At 37.0% G+C, this 23,018-nt stretch overlaps 1 protein-coding gene across 5 annotated transcripts; it reads right to left on the bottom strand.

Annotated features, from left to right (window-relative positions):
• Nucleotides 1–194: 194 nt before the first annotated feature.
• On the bottom strand, nt 195–14,608 carry OR1J42 (olfactory receptor family 1 subfamily J member 42). 5 transcript variants are annotated; one of them, XM_070250391.1, is made up of 4 exons: nt 14,318–14,608; nt 5,864–6,064; nt 3,744–3,831; nt 195–3,317 (listed from the first exon to the last, which is right to left on the bottom strand). In XM_070250391.1, exon 4 carries the CDS (start codon nt 3,265–3,267, stop codon nt 2,332–2,334), a length of 936 nt encoding a protein of 311 aa, XP_070106492.1. In that variant the 5' UTR covers nt 3,268–3,317; nt 3,744–3,831; nt 5,864–6,064; nt 14,318–14,608; the 3' UTR covers nt 195–2,331.
• Between the last annotated feature and the right edge of the window lie 8,410 nt (nt 14,609–23,018).

Below are 23,018 nucleotides of genomic sequence, written 5' to 3'. Positions count from 1 at the left end.
CCCTTTTAGAGGAGCATGGTAAAGAGCAAATTTGGCATTAGGTGTGTTCATTGCTTTCAAGTCTTCTAAGTGATCTCAGAGGATGCAGCTATGGAACACATATAAAAGAAACACAGGAAGTAGACACTAGAAACTAATAAACTAAAGGAGTGGTTACCCATAGAGGTGGGTCAGAAGTAGGACAGAAAGAAAGGTAATGGGAATAGTATATTTATTGACATATACAATATATAAATTTCAATCTGTTCACACATTTGAAAAATCATGGTTCAATTTGACATCTCCAATTTTAGTTCGACATCATAGAGTTCCTTCCAGCCCCTCATTTTCTATGCACATAGCTTCTTTCCCTAAGAGTGAGGAGTCGTTTCCCCTTTCCACAATCTGTTTACTTATTTGCTCAATCTTTGAATACAGGCTAAGTAATTTCAAATTCTTGAACCAATACCGCTGTTAATGACAAACTAACTGCAGCTCAAAAACTTTGTTTACAGTTTTTTTTTTCTTGTGAGATTATATAAACAAAATTCTCTGTTCAAGAATTACTTAGGTTATTTATTTTCCCCATAGTCTAATTATGCTTATTAATTTGAAACATAGATCTTTTTTTGTTTGTTTTATTGTTTTGCTTTATTCCTTGCCCTTTTCTCTTTATTGTCTAGTAGGCAAAAGATAACATAGTCAAAACTACCCAACTTTTCTACACCATTCCCACCCTCCTCTTGTAGGTAAGCAATCTCATTAGTTTCTGATTTCTTCTTCTAGCATCATATTTTGCACAAATTGGCAGACACATGTGCATTTTAATTCCCCTTCATTATTACACAAAAAGTATCATACTATAGATTGTTTAAACTTTTTTTTCATTTAGCAATATATCCTGTAAATCTCTCCATGTTGATTCTTAGATATCTTTGTCATTATTTATTCTCATCTGCAGAGTACTCAATTGCTGTGATGTTTTGTAGACTTTCCTTTTGGAGTCCTAGAATGAGACAGTGGTGATGAATGTACTAAACGCCACTGAATCTTATATCTCAAAGGGTTCAAATGGGAAATTTCATATTGTGTATACAATACAACAAGAGAAAAAAATTCGAAGAGAATGTAAGAAATAATCTCAACATACAGCACAGAAAAGAATTGTAAAATAATATTACTGTATGAGAAATAAGTTAATAGAAGGGGAATGGAATAACTATATGTATATTTAATACATAACAAGGGAGAAAGAGATGACAATAAGTATGAAACATGTTTCATGAGGAAAATATATAGTAATATGGAAAACATAAATTCAAATATATCCTGATTACATTAGATGTTAATAGATCTAATTCTCCAAAACTATAATTATTGTTGATCTGCATATAAAAGAGAAAAATCCAATTTTATTCTCACAATGGACACTTCACAGATAGAGGGACATAGAAAAGTTAAAAGTAAAATGGTGGAAAAGAAACACCATGCAAACACTCACCAAAAGAAAGTTGGTATATCTATAGTAATATCAGAAGAAGTAGATGAGATGTTAACATAGGAGCCATTGATGAGATAAAGAGGAATATCTCCTAATTATAAATGCAGTACTATATTGGTAAATGCATAAAAAAAATGACTCTCTCTTTCTCTTTTTCTCACTTTTTTATAAAGTCTTGATTTGTAACACTTATCAATTTTCATAATTAAATTATTTGCACTATGGTTGATATCAGTCTACCAAAATGATGTCATTTAATGTAGATTGGGGAAGAAATGTACACAATCACCTTGAAGCCAACGTAAGCCAGCCTCAGCACAACAGGAGCAGATCATGATGCTAAATTTGTATGTCCTCAATAACATAGCATAAAAAATATATAAGCTAGGTGTGGCTTGGTAGTGTGGTAACTAAGTTCACATGCTCCGATTTGATGGCCCAGGGTTTGCAAGTTCAGATCCCTGGCGTGGACCTAACACCACTCATCAAGCCATGGGTAGACAGTGTCCCACACACAAAATTGAGGAAGATTGGCACAGATAGTAGCTCAGGGCCAATATTCCTCAAGCAAAAAGAGGAAGATAGGCAACATATGTTAACTCAGGGCCAATAAACAATAATCAAAAATAGACAGATCTACAAGGAAAAAAAGACAAATCCACAAATTAATTAGTAACAAAGAATATTTAACAATACAAGTAGCTCACTTGACCTGGTTGACATATTAAAAACACTATAAAAACAGCAGAACGCATATGCTTTTAAAGTTATATGGAGTTGTCATGCATATAATAATTTTAGGAGATATGTCTCACTGTGCTCATGACTGCAATAAGAGGATTTAGTGATTGTCACTTAAGGAACTTGGCCTTATTGACAAATATTTCTAGGGCATGTTTTATGTCTCTGTTCCTCAGGCTATAGATGAAGGGGTTCAGCATGGGGGTAACTACTGCATACATGACTGAAGCAATTAGGTCTTTTTCATTGGAACTCCGTGTAAAGGAGAAAAGGTAAACACCTGCAATGGTCCCATAGTACAAAGACACCACAAAGAGATGGGAGCCACAAGTTGAAAATACTTTAAAGAGTCTCCTCCTGGAGGGGACCCTCAGGACTGTCATCCAAATATGGATATATGAGCCTAAGATACTAAAGAAAGGCAAGATGACAACCATTGCTCCTTCGGTGAAGATGACCAACTCATTGAGGAAGATGTCTGAGCAGCTAATCTTCAGGAGAGCAGGGAGGTCACAGAAGTTGGGGATGGCATTGTCAGCACAGAAGGACAATTGGACCAAGAGGAGGGCGTGCAAAAGTGCATGTCCACAACTGAAGAACCAGGACCCAGCTACTAATGAGACACACAGCTCCTGCCTCATAACAGTTGTGTAGTGGAGTGGCTGACAGATGGCCACGTATCTGTCATATGCCATCACTGCAAGAAGGAAATTGTCAAGACAACCAAAAACTATGATAAGACACATCTGAGAAATGCACCCCACATAGGGGATGGATGGTTGCTGAGTCTGCATGTTCTTGAGCATCTTTGGAACTGTGACAGATGAAAGGAAAATGTCAGAGAAGGCCAAGTGGCTGAGGAAGAAGTACATGGGAGTGTGGAGGCGAGAGTCCAGTCCAATAAGCCAGATGATGAGCAGGTTCCCCAGCACTGTAGTGAAGTACATGCCCAGGAACAGGGCGAAGAAGATGCCCTGCTGCTCCAGTGGGATGGGAAGCCCCAGGAGGAGGAACTCAGACATGCTGCTTTTGTTCTCAGGCCTCATATTGCTGTCCTATATGCTGGAGATGAAGAAAGTTTGGGGATCTCAGGAACCTAGAAAGGATGATCAAGACCATCACATTTCATACTGTAATTCTCTTGGAAAACAGTGAATTTTCAAATACACTTTCATTAATTTCTCACACCTGTGGATGGAGACATCTTCCCTCTATCCCAGTCTGGCTCGAGGAAAACATCATACCCAAAAGCAGTCAACAAGACCTCATTGCACAGAAGCAAGAGAGTGCTCAATGCTTCATTAGACCATTATTTTTTGAACAACAAGTCTGAACAAGGACGTCAACTAAGGACTGAGAATGCAGGACTAAAAAAGAGAGGCAAGGTCCCTGATCTCTGTGAGTGTAGATCTTGATGAGCATACAGGGTTAATTACTACACCAAGACAGAGCCAAATTGTAATAATTCCCTGTGTCAAAAATAATAGAGGAGCCTCCACACACTGGTATCAGTTGTATCTACCTTAAAGTAGCATGAGACTCCAGTGCTGAGGCAAAGTCCTTGAAGCTTTGTCACACTCCTCCAGTCAATCTTTCTGGGTCCCAGAGACCTAGAATTGTAAATCATGGTCACTCTAGAAGTAGGTGGTCATTTAAAGCTGTCTGCTTCCAGAATAGATCCCAAACCATAATAGTTTTCTAACTATCTTTCATAAGAATGGTGAACATTTTAGTGAACAATTTGGGTACCAGGCTGAGGACGTTTTAGGTACATTGGCTAATTAAATCTGTGCCTCAGACTTTCATTCCCAGAATTTTAAAATATCTTTCCAGCTTCTATAAGAATGAATGTTCTTTTGCCTATTTTAGCTCTTAGGAAACAGAATTATAAATGGTATAAATTCCATGCATATATAAAGTTTATGTATTCCCATTTTCCGTAGGTCAAAAATTTTAGCAGATTGATTACTTCATGCTGTTCTATCTAATATAACTGTGTGATCAGATCTTGGGCTCTCAGGATGGGAAAATTCCTCCATCCCTGATTAGGAGCGCTAGATGCCTGTGTTGCTTTAGGGCTTCGAAGAAGCCAAAGTAGTTCAAAATCTTCTTACTTCACGTCCTAGATAGTTACATTCACTTGTATTGATCTACTTTCCAATTGATGAAAGTCTTTCACATTTATTATCATTTATTCAAACAATATTTATTGAGGGCCTGTAAGTTTCATGAGGCAAGTGTAATTGCTTCCATTTTATAGATTGAAAACTGAGGCCTAGGAATTAAGCAATTTTCCCAAGATCTCCCTGCCATTTGCTAGGGGTTCTGCACTCTAACTTCACTCAGTATGGCGCCCAATGTGTCTTTACCTAGGATATTAAGTGAATGGTTAAAACACTGAGCGATACAGTCATATTCAGGCATATGAAAATCATAGCAGATCCATTTCAGAAACAGAGTTGTTTGGGGCTTTAGTTATCTTAGTCAATGGTGCTTCAGAGTAAGATACTAAAGGAAACATTTGAGTCATGGAGGAAAGCCAGAACTCCTAAAACACATACAAACAACACGCACGTGCAAACACACATTGCTGATTTGAGGATTCCAGTCACCTGTGACCAGTTCCCATCCTAAGGGAAGGATGGTCAATATGTGGTTCAGTTCATAAACACTCATATACATTCACACAAGTCATAAATAATGCACAAAGTGAGACATACACAACATACGAGGAAGCACCATTCACCCACAAACACACTCACAATGCACATCAATGCACCTGACACATGACATACTTGGTAAACATTCAACTCTCCACATATAGGTAAATCATCACCATACACACACATCACCAAAAACACACAGGGCACACACAATGCAAAGGTCTCACAGGAAACACACACCAAAAACGCACACGCACACGCAGCCACACACTCACCACAACAATCAGCACCCACACTCCCACTACTGAGGGGCATTCTTTGGCCCCTTCTGACCCATACCCTTTCTGAGGGAAAGTAGTCAGCATGAAGTAGTTAAGCCTATTCACACAAGCACATCAGTAAAGCACCGACAATGCTATCTTATGCATGGCAACATACACATAGACAAAAGCAAACAATATACTTTCTTGCTTGCACACATGACTGTGTCACACACAAACACAGCTCACACATACACTAGCATACTGCTGAGTTGTGGTTTGAACCCTCTCTGATCTGGGTTCCTTGGGGAGGTTGGGCATCATCTTTCCCAGCGGTCGAGACAACAATGTCACTCCTGATGCTGAGGTCTCATCTGCTCTTCCTTGACACCCGTCCAGTGTTGGAAATGTTCCCATCATAACAAAAGGAGGCAAATATTTAAGATCATTGGCATGAATGCGGAGTCCCTAAACTGCATGTTAGGAGGCTGATGACTTGGTCTTCCTGCACTAAAATAGAGCCCAGATTGAGTCCAACTCAGGAAAAGAAGCAGGCTGTGAGTCAGATGCATAGGATACACACAATGGATGCAGCTATCAAACAACACAAACACGAGCATACACAATAGATGCAGACACACACCAATGAACACAAAGGGAACGAGCATACACAATAGATGCAGACACACACCAATGAACACAAAGGCATGCAAACTCACAAGCACACAGGCAGATCCACTGCAAAGTGTAGATTTCCAGCTCCCTTTGCCCTTTGTTCATCGTTAGTGACCTCAGACACATTTTGTTCCAGACTGCTGCCCAAATCCTCAGTTTCTCTTCAGAAGACTTGGTATCCAGATGAAAGAAGAAATATCTGTGGCCTCATCACTTCTACAAATTTCCATGCTCCTTTATGAACGCTAGAGAAATGAGCAAAAAGATAACTTTTTAAATACCAGCAAGAAGACAGAAACAAAGTCCCCAGGCTTCTGGGTCAGGGAGGAGCCACCTTAGGTTAATTAGCCAAGTTCTTCCTGAACTTTGGGGAGCTACATGTCCAGGAGCCAGAGACGACAGGATTCCTATGGGGTGGTCTCTCTGCTGCCAGCAGTGCCTTTCTTCTTAGGCATGGTTCCAGCTGGGACAGGAATTTTTTTAATGATTGTAATAATGGCTTATTTACAAAGGTGTGGGCAAGATTAATGGAAACTACTAAGGGATGCTGTGGCACCCAGGACTAGCAGCAGTGGGAAACAAGTACAAGGGGAAGGAGTGGTTGTGAGAACCTAGTGAGACGTGTAGGAGTAGGAGAAAATTCCTGGACATGACTGCAGACAGTCACTGTCAACCTACAGTCCAGCAGGGAAGAAAACAGAATAAATACCCAAATGTCTGTCTCTTTTTGTGTTTGATCTCTTGCTTTCGGCCAAATACAAAGGACCTGGAAGCCAAGTTCATGCAGTTCATAAGACCTCTTAGAAAAACCATGGTGGAAAGGCTGGAGAATGGACCTGGATGGGCAAGTGGAGATTATCTACCACACATTAGTATAGATAACATGTTCTAGTTACACATTCATGCGCCAATTTGTACATGGAAAGTATACTTATATGCTTTTTCTTACAGACATGCTTCTTTTCTTGGGGTAAAATTGCTACTACAGTTTCAATATAGGGACAGAAAACTTGTAAAGAGGAGACATACCATTTTATAGAATTACTTTCCTGCGTCTTGCCCATGGTTCAGCAGTTCATAGTCTGTCTCTGACGGGGACTTCAAGGAGAATATTTTAGAAGATCATAATTGTCGGCCTGGACGCCAACTTTAAACTTAAGAATAGACCTGTAGGATATTCTATTCTCTCCTATTGAGTACTTGTGGACAAAGTATTATTTTTTCTTTTTGGTGAGGAAGATTGGCCTTGAATTTACACCTATACCAATCTTCCTCTGTTTGGTATATGGGATACTGCCACAGCATGGCTTGATGAGCCAAGTGTAGGTCCACACCAAGGATCCAAACCTGCAAAGCTGAACCACTTAAGTGGAGCACGTGGACTCAGCCACTAGACCACTGCACCAGCCCTGACAAAGTATATTTTTTAATTTTTATTTTGAAACCATTTGAGACTTACAGAAAAGTAAAAATTATACAAAAAGTTCTCATATACATTTCACTCAGCTTGTCCAAAGGTTATCATTTAACCCTTTTTTTTTCTTTTTTTGATGAAGAAGATTAGCTGTGAGCTAAGATCTGTTGCAAATCTTCCTCTATTTTTTTATGTGGGGTGCCACCACAGCATGGCTTGGTGATTGGTGTGCAGGTCCCCGTCTAGGATCCGAACCTGCAAACTCTGGGCCACCAAAGCAGAGCATGCTAACTTAACCAGTACACCACCTGCTTGGCCCCTATTTAACTATTTTTGCTTTATTATTATGTAGGTATGCACATATTTCAGATTCAGCCTATAGATCTGTGCATATCATCAGAAGGCAGGTGCAATTTTCCCAATTAAGAGAGATTTTAATCTTGGTCAGTTGATTAAGGTTGTGTCTTCTAGGTTTCTCTACTGTGAAGTTACTATTTTTGTCTTTGAAATTAATAAATATAACTTGGGTAGATATTTTGTAGTTATATAAACATGCTATTTCTCTTTAAAATGTCAACCACTATATATTACATCACATTTAACATGAGTCAAGTGATTCTTGCCTGAAACATTATTGTAATTGTGGTGGCCAAATGGTGATTTTTCTCATCCCATCCATAGTTCTGCATGTATTAGTTATCTCTGAGAGAGAAGTTTCCCTTCTCTTCCATTTATGTATTTACTTTTATTTATATCATTATGTATTCATGGATTCTCATTTAATCTCTGAGTCATAATCCATTACAGTTGTGATTCTTTTTTTTAAATTATTTTACCAAGGTCAAATTGGTTTAAAATATTGTATAAATTTCAGGTTTACATTATTATATTTCAGCTTAGGTATTGACTGCATCGTGTCTTCACAATAGTCTAGTTTCTACCCATCACCGTACATATGTGCCCCTTTACCACTTTCACACTCCCACCACCCTCTTCCCCTCTGGTAACATCCAATCTGTTCTCCTTCTCTATCTGTTTGTTTGTTGTTATTCTTTTTGGAACTCAACTTATTCCAGATTAAGCATTTAGGAGCCCCTTTAACCTGGCTCCTGTGTTCCCATGATTCGTTGAGGACTTCTTTCCCTTCAGGCTCAGCAAAATTTCCCCAGATCATCTTTCTATTTTCCGGCCTCAGCCCTAGAATAACCCATTTTCTATGTAATTTAGCTTCCTCTTAGAAAAGAATGGTATTTAGAGAGAAAATTTGTTAGGTGTGTTCATTGCTTACAGGGCTTATATACATACATACACACACACATACATGCATATATATATATATATATATACACATAGGCATACATATATATATATCAAAACAGGAAGTATAAACAGAAAACTAAGAAACTAATAGAAACGATTACTCATAGGAGATGGATTGGGAAAAGGGTGAAAAGAATAGGGCTTAGAGTAGTATAAATTTTGATATATAATACATAAATTTTAACCAATTTACATATGTAGTAAAAACCACAAGTTCCAACTGATGCCTCCAATTCCAGTTTGATACCACAGAGCTCTTTCTGCATCTCCTTTTCCAATTATGTGACACCTTTCCCTGATAGTGAGGAGTCATTCCCTTCTTCAACAATATTTTTACTTATTCACTGAATCCTGAAATACATGTTAAATAATTTCAGAATCTTGAACCCATATCACTGTGAATGACAAAATTATTAACTGCAGCTCTATATTTTTAGATATTTTCCCTTATTTTGAGTGCATATAGACAAAATATTGTGTTCAAAAATTACCCGGATTAGTTATTTTAATTCTCCACTCTGTCTAATCATGTTATTCATTTGAAATATAGTTAATTTGTTTTGCTTTTGTTCTATTTTTCTGTACCGCATTATTTTTATTCATTTATTTATGAGCAAGTAAAAGATAACTTGGTCAAAACATACAAATAGGTATGTCCATCACCCCAATCTTCCCACACCTTCCAACCCAGCCCTTGTATGAAACCAAACCCATTAGTTTCTGACTTCTTCCTGTGTTCCTTCTTGCTCAAGTGAGCAGATACACATGTGTTTTCTTATTTCTCTTTCATTTTTATGCAAAAGCTAGCATGATACAGAATTCATGGACATATTTCTTTCCTATGGTAACAGTGTGTCCTGGAGGTCATTCCATTTCAATTCACAGATATCTTTGTCACCTGGAGAATAATAAGAGCTTAAATTATAAAAATAGAGTCTGCTAATTGCTTTAGATGATGGACTGATGTGAAAAAGTTGACTTTCACTGTTAACAGCTTAAGGAAGACTATTCTTTAAAAGTTTAGATGACTTATCTGGGATTTGAAGGAAGTTTACTCAAATAAGAAAGGAGAGAAAGGAAGGGCCAGAAACCTGCGAATAGTTATTGACAGGTTGGAGAAGCAGGCTCATTGTAGCAAAGACTCCTCTGCAAGAGGAATGGGCTTAAAAGATGACAGCAATCTCTCACGTGACTTCAGAAAAACTGTTGGCATCCTGATCCAAATTCCATGCCCAGTATGGCATGATGACTGCGGTTATAGAAGTTTAAAAAAAGTCTCTGAAACGTTTCACACCTGGAGACTTATCCCAAAGGAGCAGGGTATGAGCTTGAATTCAAGGCAGAACACCAATATTTTTTCAGGGGAAATTGAATAATAATGTTGGGCTGAGTCCAGGTAAGAAGTTCCTTCAATAAGGCACTACAAATAGGAACTTAGAATGCGGACTTAAACAAAAAAAATGAAGTAAAACTTCATTTTAAAACAGTAATTGCCCTGTGTGAATGTTGCGGATTAGGAGAGAGATGCTGCAAACCAGATTATATCACAGGATCACAAAACCAGGGTATTGAACCCAAATCAATGTAACTGTGAGGGTGACACAAAATTGTCCATTTTTGGAAGGAGTTTGGAGATGGCTGGGTCTATTTAGGTGCGACCCATTTCATACTTGGATTAAATTCTAAAAAGTGAGGAAATGGTGAATGGGAGTTTAGTCTGCCAAGGTGTGAGTTTGCTGGTGAAGAAGGATCAAGAAGAAGTGAGGCAGGATTGACAAATGTCTACCTCCTGACGACTGCTTGCATTCTCCTGAACTGACAGTGGAGTTACAATACTCCATAAAATTTCTGCTTTGGGGATGTTATTTTCCCTGTTTTTAAAGTGAGTAGAAAGTCATTGGAAGATTTGCCTTCTTTCTTCTTGATTATTACAACTTAAATGGGTCTCATTAATCTAGTTGCATTGGCCAATATCTTCACCACAGTGTTGATTTGTGAGCATTCTCATTTTGATCATGAACTTAAAAGAAATACCTCTAATGTTTCCTATTAAGACATTGGCTGTTTAACTGAGATATATAGATCTTATTATGTATAACAGCACACATAATATAGTATATATTTTACGTGAAATATGTGATATATACATATATATTTATTGTGTATAGTAATATACATAAATAACATTATAAAGAATAAAAATATAATTATAGGCATCATATATATTTCATGTAACATATATTTATTTTTGAGTGTTATCAAATTCTGTTGAGGTCTTTCAGCATCTGGGGGAGAGTTATATGATTTTTAACCTAAGATTAATTAATGCATTATATTATATTCAGGGTTTCCTAACATTGAACTAACTTCAAATTGGCACTTGGTTACATGTGCTGTTTATTGATGTGTTGCTGGATTCTACTTGTTGATATTTTATTTAGCTTAAGTGAATAGTCATAAGTACTGTCAAATTGAAATTTTATGTTTGTACTTCTTTATCATCCTTACACATCAATGTTGTATTTGTTTCATCCATAAAACAAATTAAGATATTTTCCTTTATTTTCAATTCTATTGAACAATTCATGCAGTATTCATACTATCAAGTCTTTGAGCAATGATAGAATTCCCCATGAAATCATGTGGGCCTGGTTCTATTTTATGGAGTAGTTACCTTAGAGCATTTCTACTTATTCTACAGAAATTGAAGTGTTATGTTTTCTGTATCATACAGAGTCAATTTTGGTAATATGTAAAAGATACATTTGCTGACAGGATTCTAGGTTGGCAAAAATTGCTTTTTTTACTCAAGATGTCACTTCTTTGTCTTCTGATTTCCTTCAATCTTTTGTTGCTGCTCTTGTTAAAAACTCAGCTCTCATTATTATTAGGACTTATTTGAGTGTGATGTTTGTGTATATAAAGTCACTTCTCATTCTGGATCCTCAGCTCTCCCTCAAAAACTTGGTTTAATTCACTCTTTCAGCTCCTCCAGCTTCTGAGCACCCTAGGTAGGCCTTGGTAACTCAGTGCCACGTTCTACTCATCACCTACACCTGTGTCCACCTGTGAGCTGCAAGATGATGGGTTTAGAGCGGATTTGCTGGTAAAGTTTCGAGACTAATATAAGAAGAAAGAAGACTTTTGTTTAAGTATGTTTTGATGTCAGCAAAAGACAGAAAACATTAGAGAGGAAAGAAAAAACAAGTAGGAAAAATGGGAACATCTCCTCTCCAAGACAATGACATTCATTATATACAAATATATGTTCTTTCACTTCTTCTGAATAGTTTCTTGCCTTTCCTGTCTCCTCCCTTTTAGTATTAGTGTCTAACATGCATACCCTATGTGCATAAATATAAAATGTTTGTCCTTATTTCATCAGCTTTAAAATGCTAATAATAATAGTATTGTCATTATGAAGTTATTATGATTAAATGAGTTAATGCATGATAAGCAGATAATAAATAGCAAATGTCGGCTCTATCATTCTCTTTGTACATTCCAATACAAGAGAAATATATCTATAATCATTGATGTTGATATAGTATTGAGAGTGAATGAATGTCTCAGTTAACTGATTCATAAATTCATCAAAACTTATAAATACGTACTTCCTCCTTGAGGAAGACCTAACTTGTCCCCTCAGAACAACAAAATATGTGATACAAACTTCAATAGATCAGCCAGTCCACGTTTACTCACTCTGTGTTTAACATATGTTAACAGACAGCCCCACAGGCTGGGTGGCTGTCAGGATCTTCGCAGACTCTTCAGAAAGTGGCTATTTGCACAGGATTCATTTCAAGCTTCCCTCCTACACACCCTGCCCACCTCAGCCACCACCCTCAGTTCTCATCATGCACGCAATCTGCCCTACAATTTGGGACACATTTCTTTCCTATGTCCCCTGAAGTTGTAGCTCCTCTAGGACAGAGGTTGTGTAATTTTTTCTCCCCTCTCCCCAACCATTCAGAGCCTAGCATGCGTCTGCACACACAATAGGGTCTCCTTAGATGTCAGATTCTGACACCTAGTCTCTTTCATTCAGACAGAAAGACCACTGAGGTCTCCTCAAGACTAATACCTTGTCCACAGGCACTTTTCATTCTTCTTTTAACTCTTGGATCAGGGAATGAGGGAGCTAACAGAGATTAAAGATTTTCCTCAGTTCAAGCTTCTGTCTACTTATGTAAAGAAAACCAGACTGATTCATTAAAGATGAATTAGTCAGATGACTAATTCTACAAATTGTTGTCCAACAATGCTAAAAGACAAGTAAGGTAAGAAATTAACTAGTAAATAATACTCACAGCATAATTTCTCTACCAGTTGCTAAACATGATAAATTGGAACCATTTCTTCCTTTAAAACATTTGATAAAATTCACCAGTGAAGCAGTCTGTGCCAGTTTTCTTTATGAGAAGACTTCAATTAAAAATTAAATTTCTGTAATTGATATAGCAGTGTTCAAGTTAACTATCTAATTCTTTTTTCTTTTTTCAGCTTTATTTGTATGTCATTGGTACAATAAACAGGTATTTAAAATGCACAATTTGATGTTTTCACGTAGGCATCCATTCATGAAACTATCACGTCAACAAAAATTGAGATACTATCCATCACTCAGAAGATTGTCTTGTCCCACTTTGTAACATCTCTTTCCCATACTACCCTTCTCCACCCTCCTCACTGTAACCAGGCAAACACTGACGTGCTTTCCATCTATAGGTTAGTTTACCTTTTGTAGAATTTTGTGTAAGTGGAGTTAGATAGTATGCACTATATTTTTTCTTACTTATTTCACGTAGCATATTATTTTGAGATCCATCAAGGTTGTTGTGTGTATCAATAATCCATTACTATTACTGCTGAGTAATATTCCACTGTATATTCACCTATTAGTTAACATTGGTTTGCTTCCAGTTTGGCTCTATCAAAATAAAGCTGAACATTTATAAATGAACATATGTTTTCATTTCTAATGAGTAAATACCTAAGAGCGGAATAGATGAATGACACAGTAAGTATATGATCAACATTGTGAGAAAATGACAACGTTTTTCAAAGTTGCTGTATCATTTTCCCTCTCACAGACAGTGTATGAGTTTTTGAATTCCATCACATTCTCTTAGTATGATCAAAGTTTTCCTTTTGTTTTGTTTACTTGTTTTTTATTGAGGTATAATTCATATATAGCATCATATGTGTTTAGAAGTGCAACATAATTCAATATTTGTAAATATTGGGAAATGATCACCACAATGTCTAGTTAACATTTGTCACCATATATAGTTACAAAACTAGTTTTTTCTTGTGATGAGGACTTGTAATTTCAACATTCTAATAGATACAGTCAACATTTGGTATGGTCAGTCTTTTTAATTTTAACATTCTAATGAGTTGATCTTGTCCAGCATCTTCTTGTCCAGCAAAATAGACATTAATCTCACTCCCGATGCTGAACTCTCATCTACTCAGCTGTGAAAGCCACCAGTGGGGGAAATGTCCACAATTTATAACAACAAAAGGCAAATATTTATGATCAAAGGTATGAATCAGGTGTCCCTAATCACCTGTTCGAAGTCTGATAACTTGGTTTACATGCACTAAAACAGAGCCCAGATTGGATCTAACTCAGGCCAAGAATATGGCTCTGTGTCAGCTCCATAACACACACACACACACACAATTATCAAACAACATGAACACAAGCACATACACACATGAACACAGAGATACTCAAAGAAAAACCCGCACATACACAGGCAGATCCATTGCAAAGTGCAGATCCCCAGCTCACTCCGACCTGTGCTCCTTGTTGATGAGTTCAGACACTCCCCTCACAACCATAGCCCATATCCTTAGCTTCTCTTCAGGAGAGTCATTTTCCAGATGAAAAGAAATAATATCTGTGGCCTCAGCACTTCCCCAGGTTTTCACGTTCCTTAACCAACTCCCAAGCTATGAGCAAAAACATAACATTTAAAGTACCAGTACAAGGACAGAATCAATGTCCCCAGCCTTCTGGGTCATGGAAGAGCCACTCTAGCCTAACTGGCAAGTTTTTCTTCCTTTTGGGGATCAACATTTCCAGGAGCTAGAGGGGACTGGAATCCCAGGGGATGGAGTCTCTGACGTCAGCAGTGTCTTTCTTCTTGCTCATGGATCTAGGTGGGGCAAAGGATGTTTTTAAAAAGATGTCAAAATGGCTTGTTTTTTACAAATCTGTTGGCAAGTTTAAGGGAAACTATTAAAGGACGGTGAGAGAAGCAGGGCTAACAGCATTGAAGAACAGGTGATAGGAAAGGGAGTGTTTATGAAAACCTAGTGAGACTTTTGGGGTAACAGAGGACCCCTGGACAGAACTGTGGACAGTCATTGTCAACCCATTGTCCAGCAGGCTAGAAAATAGAATTAAAGCTCCAACCTTTCTCTCCTTTAGCATTTGATGACCTCCTTGTGTTTACATTGGCCAAATCTAAAGGGCCAGGGAGCCCAGTTGACATAGTCCATAAAGGTCAGATTCCTGAGATATAAGAGGCTGGAGAAGGCTGGAGAAAGGACTTGAAGGAGCAAATGGAGACTATATAGCAAACATTGGTATAGATAACATTTTCTAGTTACACATTTGTGTGCCAATTTGTGGATGGCAAATATGCAGATACGGTTTTTTCTACAGAGACACTTATTTTCTTGGTGTAAAATTGCCACTTCAGTTTCCTTTCAGAGACTGTAAACTCTTCTTTTTTCCAAGTAATTTTAGTGAGACCATAATGGTTTATGACATTATATGATTTTGAGTGTACATTATTATTTATCAATTTCTGAATAGACTTCATCGTGCTCTCCACCAGTGGTCTAATTTTTGTCTGTTGCCGTATATATGTGCCCGTTTACCCCTTTCAAGCACCCTTCAACTCCTTTCCCCTCTGGTAACCACTAATCTGTTCTCTTAATCCATGTATTCATTATCTTCCACATATGGGTGAAATCATGCAGTATTTGTCTTTCTCTGTCTTGCTTATTTCACTTAACATCATACACTCAAGATCCACCCATGTTGTTGCAAATGGTGTGATTTTGTCCTTTTCAATGGCTGAGTAGTATTACAAGGTATATGTATGCCACATCTTTTTACATTCATCCATAGATGGGCACTTGGTTTGCTTCCACATCTTGGCTATTATGAATAACGCTGCAATAAACATGGGGAGGCATAAATCTCTTTGGATTATTGATTTCAAGTTCTCTGGGTAAGTACCCAGTAGTGGAATAATTGAATAGTATGGTATTTCTATTTTTAACTTTTTGAGAAACCTCAATATTGTTTTCCATAATCACTGCACCATTTTGCATTCACATCAGCAGTGTATGAGAGTTCCCTATTCTCCACATCCTCTCCAACATTGTTGTTTTTTGTCTTGGTAATTATAGCCATTCTGACGGGTGTAACATGATTTCTCAGTGCAGTTTTGATTTGCATTTCCCTAATAATTAGTGGTGTTGAGCATCATTTCATGTGCCTGTTGGCCATCTGTATTTCTTCTTTGGAAAAATGTCTGTTCATATACTTTGCCCATTTTTTGATTGGGTTGTGTGTTTGTTTTTGTTGAGTTGTATGGGTTCTTTATATATTTTTGAGTTCAAATCCTTGTTGGATAAATGATTTGCAAATATGGTCTCCAGTCTGGTAGATTGTCTTTTCTTTTGCTCATGGTTTCCTTTGTTTTTCAGAAGCTTTTTAGTCTGATGGAGTCCCATCTGTTAACTTTATCATTGGTTTCCCCTACCTGAGTAGACATGGTATTTGAAAAGATGCTGCAAAGACCAATGTCAATTTGTGTACTGCCTATATTTTCTTCTAGGAGTTTTATGGTTTCAGGTCTTACATTCATGTCTTTAATCCTTTTGAGTTAATTTTTATCTACGTTGCAAGATAATGGTCTACTTTCACTTTTTTGCATGTGGCTGTCCAGTTTTCATAACACCATTTATTGAAGAGAACTTCTTTTCTCCTTTGTATGTTTCTAGATCCTTTGTCAAAGATTAACTGTCCATATATTTATTTCTGGACTTGCAATTCTGTTCTATTGATCTGTGTGTCTGTTTCTCTGTCAGTACCATGCTGTTTTGAATACTATAGTTTTGTAGTATGTTTTGAAGTCAGGGATTGTGATTCCTCCAGCTTTGTTCTTTTTTCTCAGGATTGCTTTGGCTATTCAGGGTGTTTTGTTGTTCCATATATATTTTAGGATTCATTGTTCTATTTCCATGAAGAATATCTTTGGGCCTCTGATTGGGAATGCATTGAATCTGTAGTTTGCTGTAGGTAATATGGACATTTTAACTGTATTGATTCTTCCAATCCATGAGCATGGAGTATCTTTCCATGTCTTTGTCTTCTTTAATTTCTTTCAATAATGTCTTAACAGTTTTCAGTGTTTGGGTCTTTCACCTCTTTGATCAAGTTTATTCGTAGATACTTTATTCCTTTTCTTGGGATTGTAAATGAGATTGTAGTCTTGATTTCTCTTCCTGCTAGTTCACTTTCAGTGTATAGAATGCAGCTGGTTTTTGTAAGTTGATTTTGTACCCCTGCAACGTTGCTGTAGTTGATTATTTCTCATAGTTATATGATGGATTCTTTAGGGTATTCTATATATAGAATCATGTGATCTGCAAACAGCAAGAGTTTCACTTCTTTCTTTCTAATTTGGATTCCTTTTTTTTTTCTGACCTAGTTTCATTGGACAATACCTCCACTATGTTGAATAGGAGTGGCAAGAGGGGGCGCTCTTGTCTTGTTCCTGGTCTCAGAGGTATCACTTTCACTTTTTCCCCATTAAGTATTCTGTTACCTATGTGTTTGTTGTATATGGCCTTTATTATGTTGAGGTAATTTTCTTCTCTACCCATTTTCTATCATAAATGGATGTTGGATCTTGTCAAAAGCTCTCTCTGCATCTATTGAGATGAAAATATGTTTTTTGTTCCTCATCTTGTTAATGTGATGTATCACATTGATTCATTTGCAGATGTTGAAACATACCTGCATCCCTGGACTAAATTCTATTGATCATGGTGTACGATCTTTTTAATGTATTGCTGTATTCGGTTTGCCAATATTTTGTTGAGGATTTTTGCATCTAAGTTCATCAATGATATTGGCCTGTAACTTTCCATCTTTGCATTTTCCTTGTCTGGTTTTCATATTAGGGTAATTGGCTTCATAGAATGAGTTAGGAAGTGTTCTGTCTTCCTCAATTTTGTGGGATATTTTGAGTAGGAAATGTATTAAATTTTCTTTGAAAGTTTGGTAAAATTCTCCAGAGAAGCCATCTGGTCCTAGACTTTTGTTGTGTGGGAGTTTTTTCATTACTGTTTCACTCTCTTTACTTGTAATTCATCTATTCAGATTCTCTACTTCTTCTTGATTCAATTTTATAAGGTGGAATGAGTCTAATAAAATTTATCCATTTCTTCTAGGTTATCTGATTTGTGGGCATACATATTTTCATATATTGTCATAATCCTTTACGTTTATGCAGTATCTGATGTAATTTCTCCTCTTTCACTTCTAATTGTATTCATTTGATCCTTCCCTATGTTTATCTTGGTGAGTCTGGCTAAGGGTTTGCCGATTTTGCTTATCTTCTCAAAGAACCAGCTGTTAGTTTCATTAATCCTTTCTACTGTTTTTTAATTGCTACTTCATTTATTTCTGCTCTGATTTTCATTATTTCCTTCCTTCTGCTTACTTGGGGCTTTGTTTGTTCTTCTTTTTCTAGTTCTGTTCCATGCAGTTTAAGATTATTTATTTGAGATGTTTTTCTTGTTTGTTGAGGTGAGCCTATATTGCTGTGAGTTTCCCTCCTATGACTGTTTTTGCTTCATCTCGTAAGAGTTGGTATGTTGTGTTTTCATTTTCATTTGTCTCTAGGTATTTTTTTAATTTCTCCTTCGATTTCCTCATTGATACAGTGGTTGTTCAGTAGCATGTTGTTTTGTCTGCACATATTTCTGACTTTCCCATTTTTTCTTGTGGTTAATGTCTAGTTTCATAGCATTGTGGTCAGAAAAGATGATTGAGATGATTTCAATAATCTTAAATTTACTTAGGCTTGCCTTGTTTCCCAACGTATGGTCTATGTTTGAGAATGATCTGTGTACACTTGAGAAGAATGTGTATTCTGCTCTTTTTGGATGGAGTGTTCTGTATATATCTAAGTTCATCTGATCAAGTGTTCCATGTAAGTTTACTATTTCATTGTTTACTTTTTGTCTGTATGAACTGTCCTTTGATGTAAGTGGGGTGTTGAGCTCCACTACTATTATTGCATTGCTGCTCATCTCTCTCTTTAGGTCTATTAATAGTTGTTTTATGTACTTTGGTGCTCCTGTGTTTGGTGCATATATGTTAACAAGCATTATGGTATTTTGGTGGAATGTCTCTTTTATCATTATATACTGCCTCATTTTCTCTCATTGTGTTTTTTAATGTGAAGTCTGCTTTGTCTGATTTAAGTATGGCAACATCTGCTTTCTCTTGTTTCCGTTAGCTTGGTGTATTGTCTTCCATCCCTTCATCTGAATCTATGTTTGTCTTTAGAGCTGAGGTGTGTTTCCTGGAGGCAGCATATTGTTAGGACTTGTTTTTTATTCCATCTAGCTACTCTGTGTCTTTTTATTGGAGAATTCAATCCATTTAGATTTAAAGTGATTATTGATATATGAGGGCTAAATACTGCCATTTTCTCTCTTGTTTTCTGGTTGTTCTATATTCCCATTGTTTCTCTTTCTTTGTATTTCTGAATGCCATTTCATTTGCTGGTTTCCTGAGGAGGTTTTCTCAGTTTTCTCTCTCTTTGTGAATTGCGGCTCTGCTCTGCTTTATTGTTTAGTGATTACTGTGAGGATTGTATGAAAGATATTGGAGATGAGATAGTCCATTTTCTCATATCCTCTTATCTCCATTAACCTAAGTAGGTTCCTTCCCTCTCCTCTCCTCCTCTGAGTAATTGCTGTTACAAATTGTTCTATTTTTAATTTTGGGATTTTGTGGCAAAGTTGAAGTGTTTATCATTAGACTCTTTGGAGGGATACATTCCATCCTCAATACTGACTTTGCCTGCATTTATGATCCATTGTTTGTAGGCAAATGTATCCCAAAATTGTCTTTAGGGGACCTAAATATCAGCTTCCAAGTTTCTAGATATTTCTTGGGCATCAAAAGAAAAGCTTCAAATTCAGACTCTCAGTCCTGTATACCAGCCTCAGATCTACGAACTGAGGAATATAATCAGCCCAAGGAGAGAGCTCTCGGGGGTAGGGTACAGGACTTGTAATTTTCAGTTAAACAGATCCATCAAACTTGAATTAATTGCCCAATTTGCCCATTTATTCCTCTAGAAAAGATGTCCTGTAGGAAGGGTGTTTGTGCTGGGAACTTTAGAGAATGAGCCCGCAGAGAAAGGATCTCAAGACAGCCTCAGCATCCTTTCTGTTTCAGGTCTACTTTCCCAGTCATAATCACGCTTTGGCATAGGTAACCTCCAGAGAGCTTAAAAAAAAAAAAGAATTACTGGCTCCAACCAGGTCCCAATAGAAAGCCAATGATCAAATCGCCTCTGAAAATTTAGGTAGAACCATATCCTATTCAAAGGGATTTTATTGGGCCCTACCCACCAGGTAACCAAATAGAAATGACTTTGTGTTTCTTATCTCTGGTGATAATTATGAAATGAAAAGTGAGAATAGTCAGGGATAATCACTTTTTTGGAGGTTTTATAGCTTTATTGACAAACTTAGGTTTGGTGACATCAAATAAAAATAGTTTTCAAGGAGGGAAGAAAAGAAGGGAAGAAAGAAGAAGGTGGGAAGGAATAAAGGAAGATAGAAAGGAAGAAAGGAAAGAAGGTACAGAGAGGAGAAGGAATGGAAGATAGACCAAGTAAACCCCACGAAGAAAAACAGCTTGCAAATAGGAACATAAACTTGACAGATATAACCAGAAAAATTTACACTTACAATTGAAAAGTTTCAGGTTCTTTGAAATTGACCCTTTGGACAAAATGATCATTTATTGTGGCGTTCATGATTCTTACTGTTGAGATACATAGGACAAAGAAGTATTTATGTCCTGAGATAATAATCATTGAGGATTTATTTTGGCCTTTTTCTTAAAATGAAGAGTATTTTGGCAAAAACAAGCAGATGAACCTATGAGAGTGGGGAAGAAAGTATACAGACCTTTTTTCCTGGACCACTATCTTTCCCCTGAGAATCAACAGTGGTTCAGAAAACTTTCCAATATTTTCATTACTTATAAAAGGAATGCATGGTTATATCAATGTTATGGGAAAGAAATATTTTTAAAACACATAAATGCATCTACTCCCAAGAACAAAATACAGATTCTGTTAACATTTTAGAGCACATACTTTCAGGTTTTAAAAAAACTGATAACCTGCATTTTTGCCAATAGTTGTAAACATGCCTATACACAATTTTCTATTACACTGTTTCAAAAATAATATCATCAGCTTTTCATAAACATCATTTTAATGGTTGTGTAATATTTCTTCCAATGGATATGTACCATAGTTGCCTTAACCCTTCCCTTATTGATAGAAATTAGGCTGTAACTGATTCTTATCTTTTTAAATTATGCAGTAATTAGATGTATTTTTGCATAAGTCTTTTTCAGTGCTAGGCAAAGAGTAGAAACTGTTATACATCAAAGCCTACACCACCAACTACAAAACTCCAATGACTCCTATTTTGTTATGGCTTTGGTACCTGAATTAGCTTGCTTCTTCCCTACAAGTTGCCCATCAACTTGGGTGCCTTCAACATTTGCATGAATGAACCATTCAAGGACATTGTAAATTTATTCTTTGATCTTCTGTTCAATGACCTTGACCTCCATCACACTTTAGCCATGTCTTCCCATGGCTATAATATGAAAACTGGAATTACTTTAACTATTAAATATTGTTTAAACATTCAGTTAGTGCACTATCTTTCCACTCTACTCATTATGGAGGATCTTTGGCCTCATAAATCTATCCAGTCTCTGATCCTGTCTGTTTTTCTCCAAAATTTGTTTTGTCTTCATTCTATTACCTCTTCAGGATGGATCTCCTGATTTATTACTTTCTTACCAATTTGCCCAAGTGTTTACCACAATGGTGTTCCATCCCACCAGCTAGTAAAGATTCAATGTTGGGTCAGGCCAAATAGTCCCCTTCTGCGCTTCTTACTTTCCATTTATTCCTCAATGAACTCTAATCTATATTCTGTTCCCACCACCCACTGAAATTGCTTCTGGTTACATCATCAAAATCCTCCTTAGTACTAAATTCAATGAGTGATTTTCAACACTTAACCTTCTCTTCCCTTGGTTCCCAGGGTCCCACATTTTTATATTTTCCTTCTATGTCTCTGGTAGTTCTTTGAAGTCTTTTTTAGAACACTCTTTCTCTACCATTTCCTTAATTGTCAATATTCATTATGATCTATCCTCCACCCTGTTCTCTTCCTTTCCTTTGCTTTTCTTTCCCTCCTCCTTCTTCTCCTCCCTTTTCTCTTTCCTTTACATTCTTGCTCTCTTTTCTCAACTTTTCTTATTCATCTCATTTCTTTTCAGGCAATTGTGTCCTCTTCTATGTTGATGGCCCAAGAATTTCTATCTCTATCCAAAATAGACCCGCCTGTCTCCTGAACTTATTTTCATGGATGACCCATGAGTACTTCATACTCAGTGTGTTAAAAACTTCTCAAACCTGTTTCTCCTCCTGTGCTCCCTGTTTCAGTGAATAGCACAACCATACACTTAGCTGGCCGAGCCATAAATTTAGAGAGGTTTTTAACTCCTATGTTTTCCTTATTTTATATAGTTTTGTCAAAGTCAGCTCACATCAAAATTGCCACATCCTTCAGATTTTGACTCTGAAGGAGACTGAAATCCACATAGTTCTCTCCGACTCCATTATCTCTTAGACAGACTTCTATACTCTCTTACCTAAATGACTGTGGTCACGTCCTAACTAGTCTTCTTGCTTCTGGTATCCCATCTCACCACATTATTCCTGTTCTGCCAACATTCCCTCCACCCACTGAACACATGCTCATTATCCATTCTTCACCTATAGTGATAGTTTTAAACATGACACTGTCAATATTCTTATCAAATCCTTCTACAGTTCTCCCTTTCCTTTTGGATAAAGTGCACATTGTTCAGCATGGCTTCCAAGGTTCTGCATGATTCATTCCTGCTAATCTTCTGGCCTCATCCTGAACCTCTTCCCCTGTTGAAAGTGTACATTTCAGCTATTCTAATTTTCCTAATAACATCTTTCCAAACTTGCCACCTTTCTCTTCTCCAGGTCTTTTCCTGTTCCTCTCTTTTTCTCCCTTCCAAATATCTGTCCCTGTGCTGTCTGTATCACATTTTACTTGTT

This window comes from Equus caballus, chromosome 25, assembly GCF_041296265.1.
Source record: "Equus caballus isolate H_3958 breed thoroughbred chromosome 25, TB-T2T, whole genome shotgun sequence".
Classification (NCBI taxonomy): Eukaryota; Metazoa; Chordata; class Mammalia; order Perissodactyla; family Equidae; genus Equus; species Equus caballus.
The sequence above is the reverse complement of the archived record's forward strand: the minus strand, read 5'-3'. Positions and strand labels throughout refer to the sequence as shown.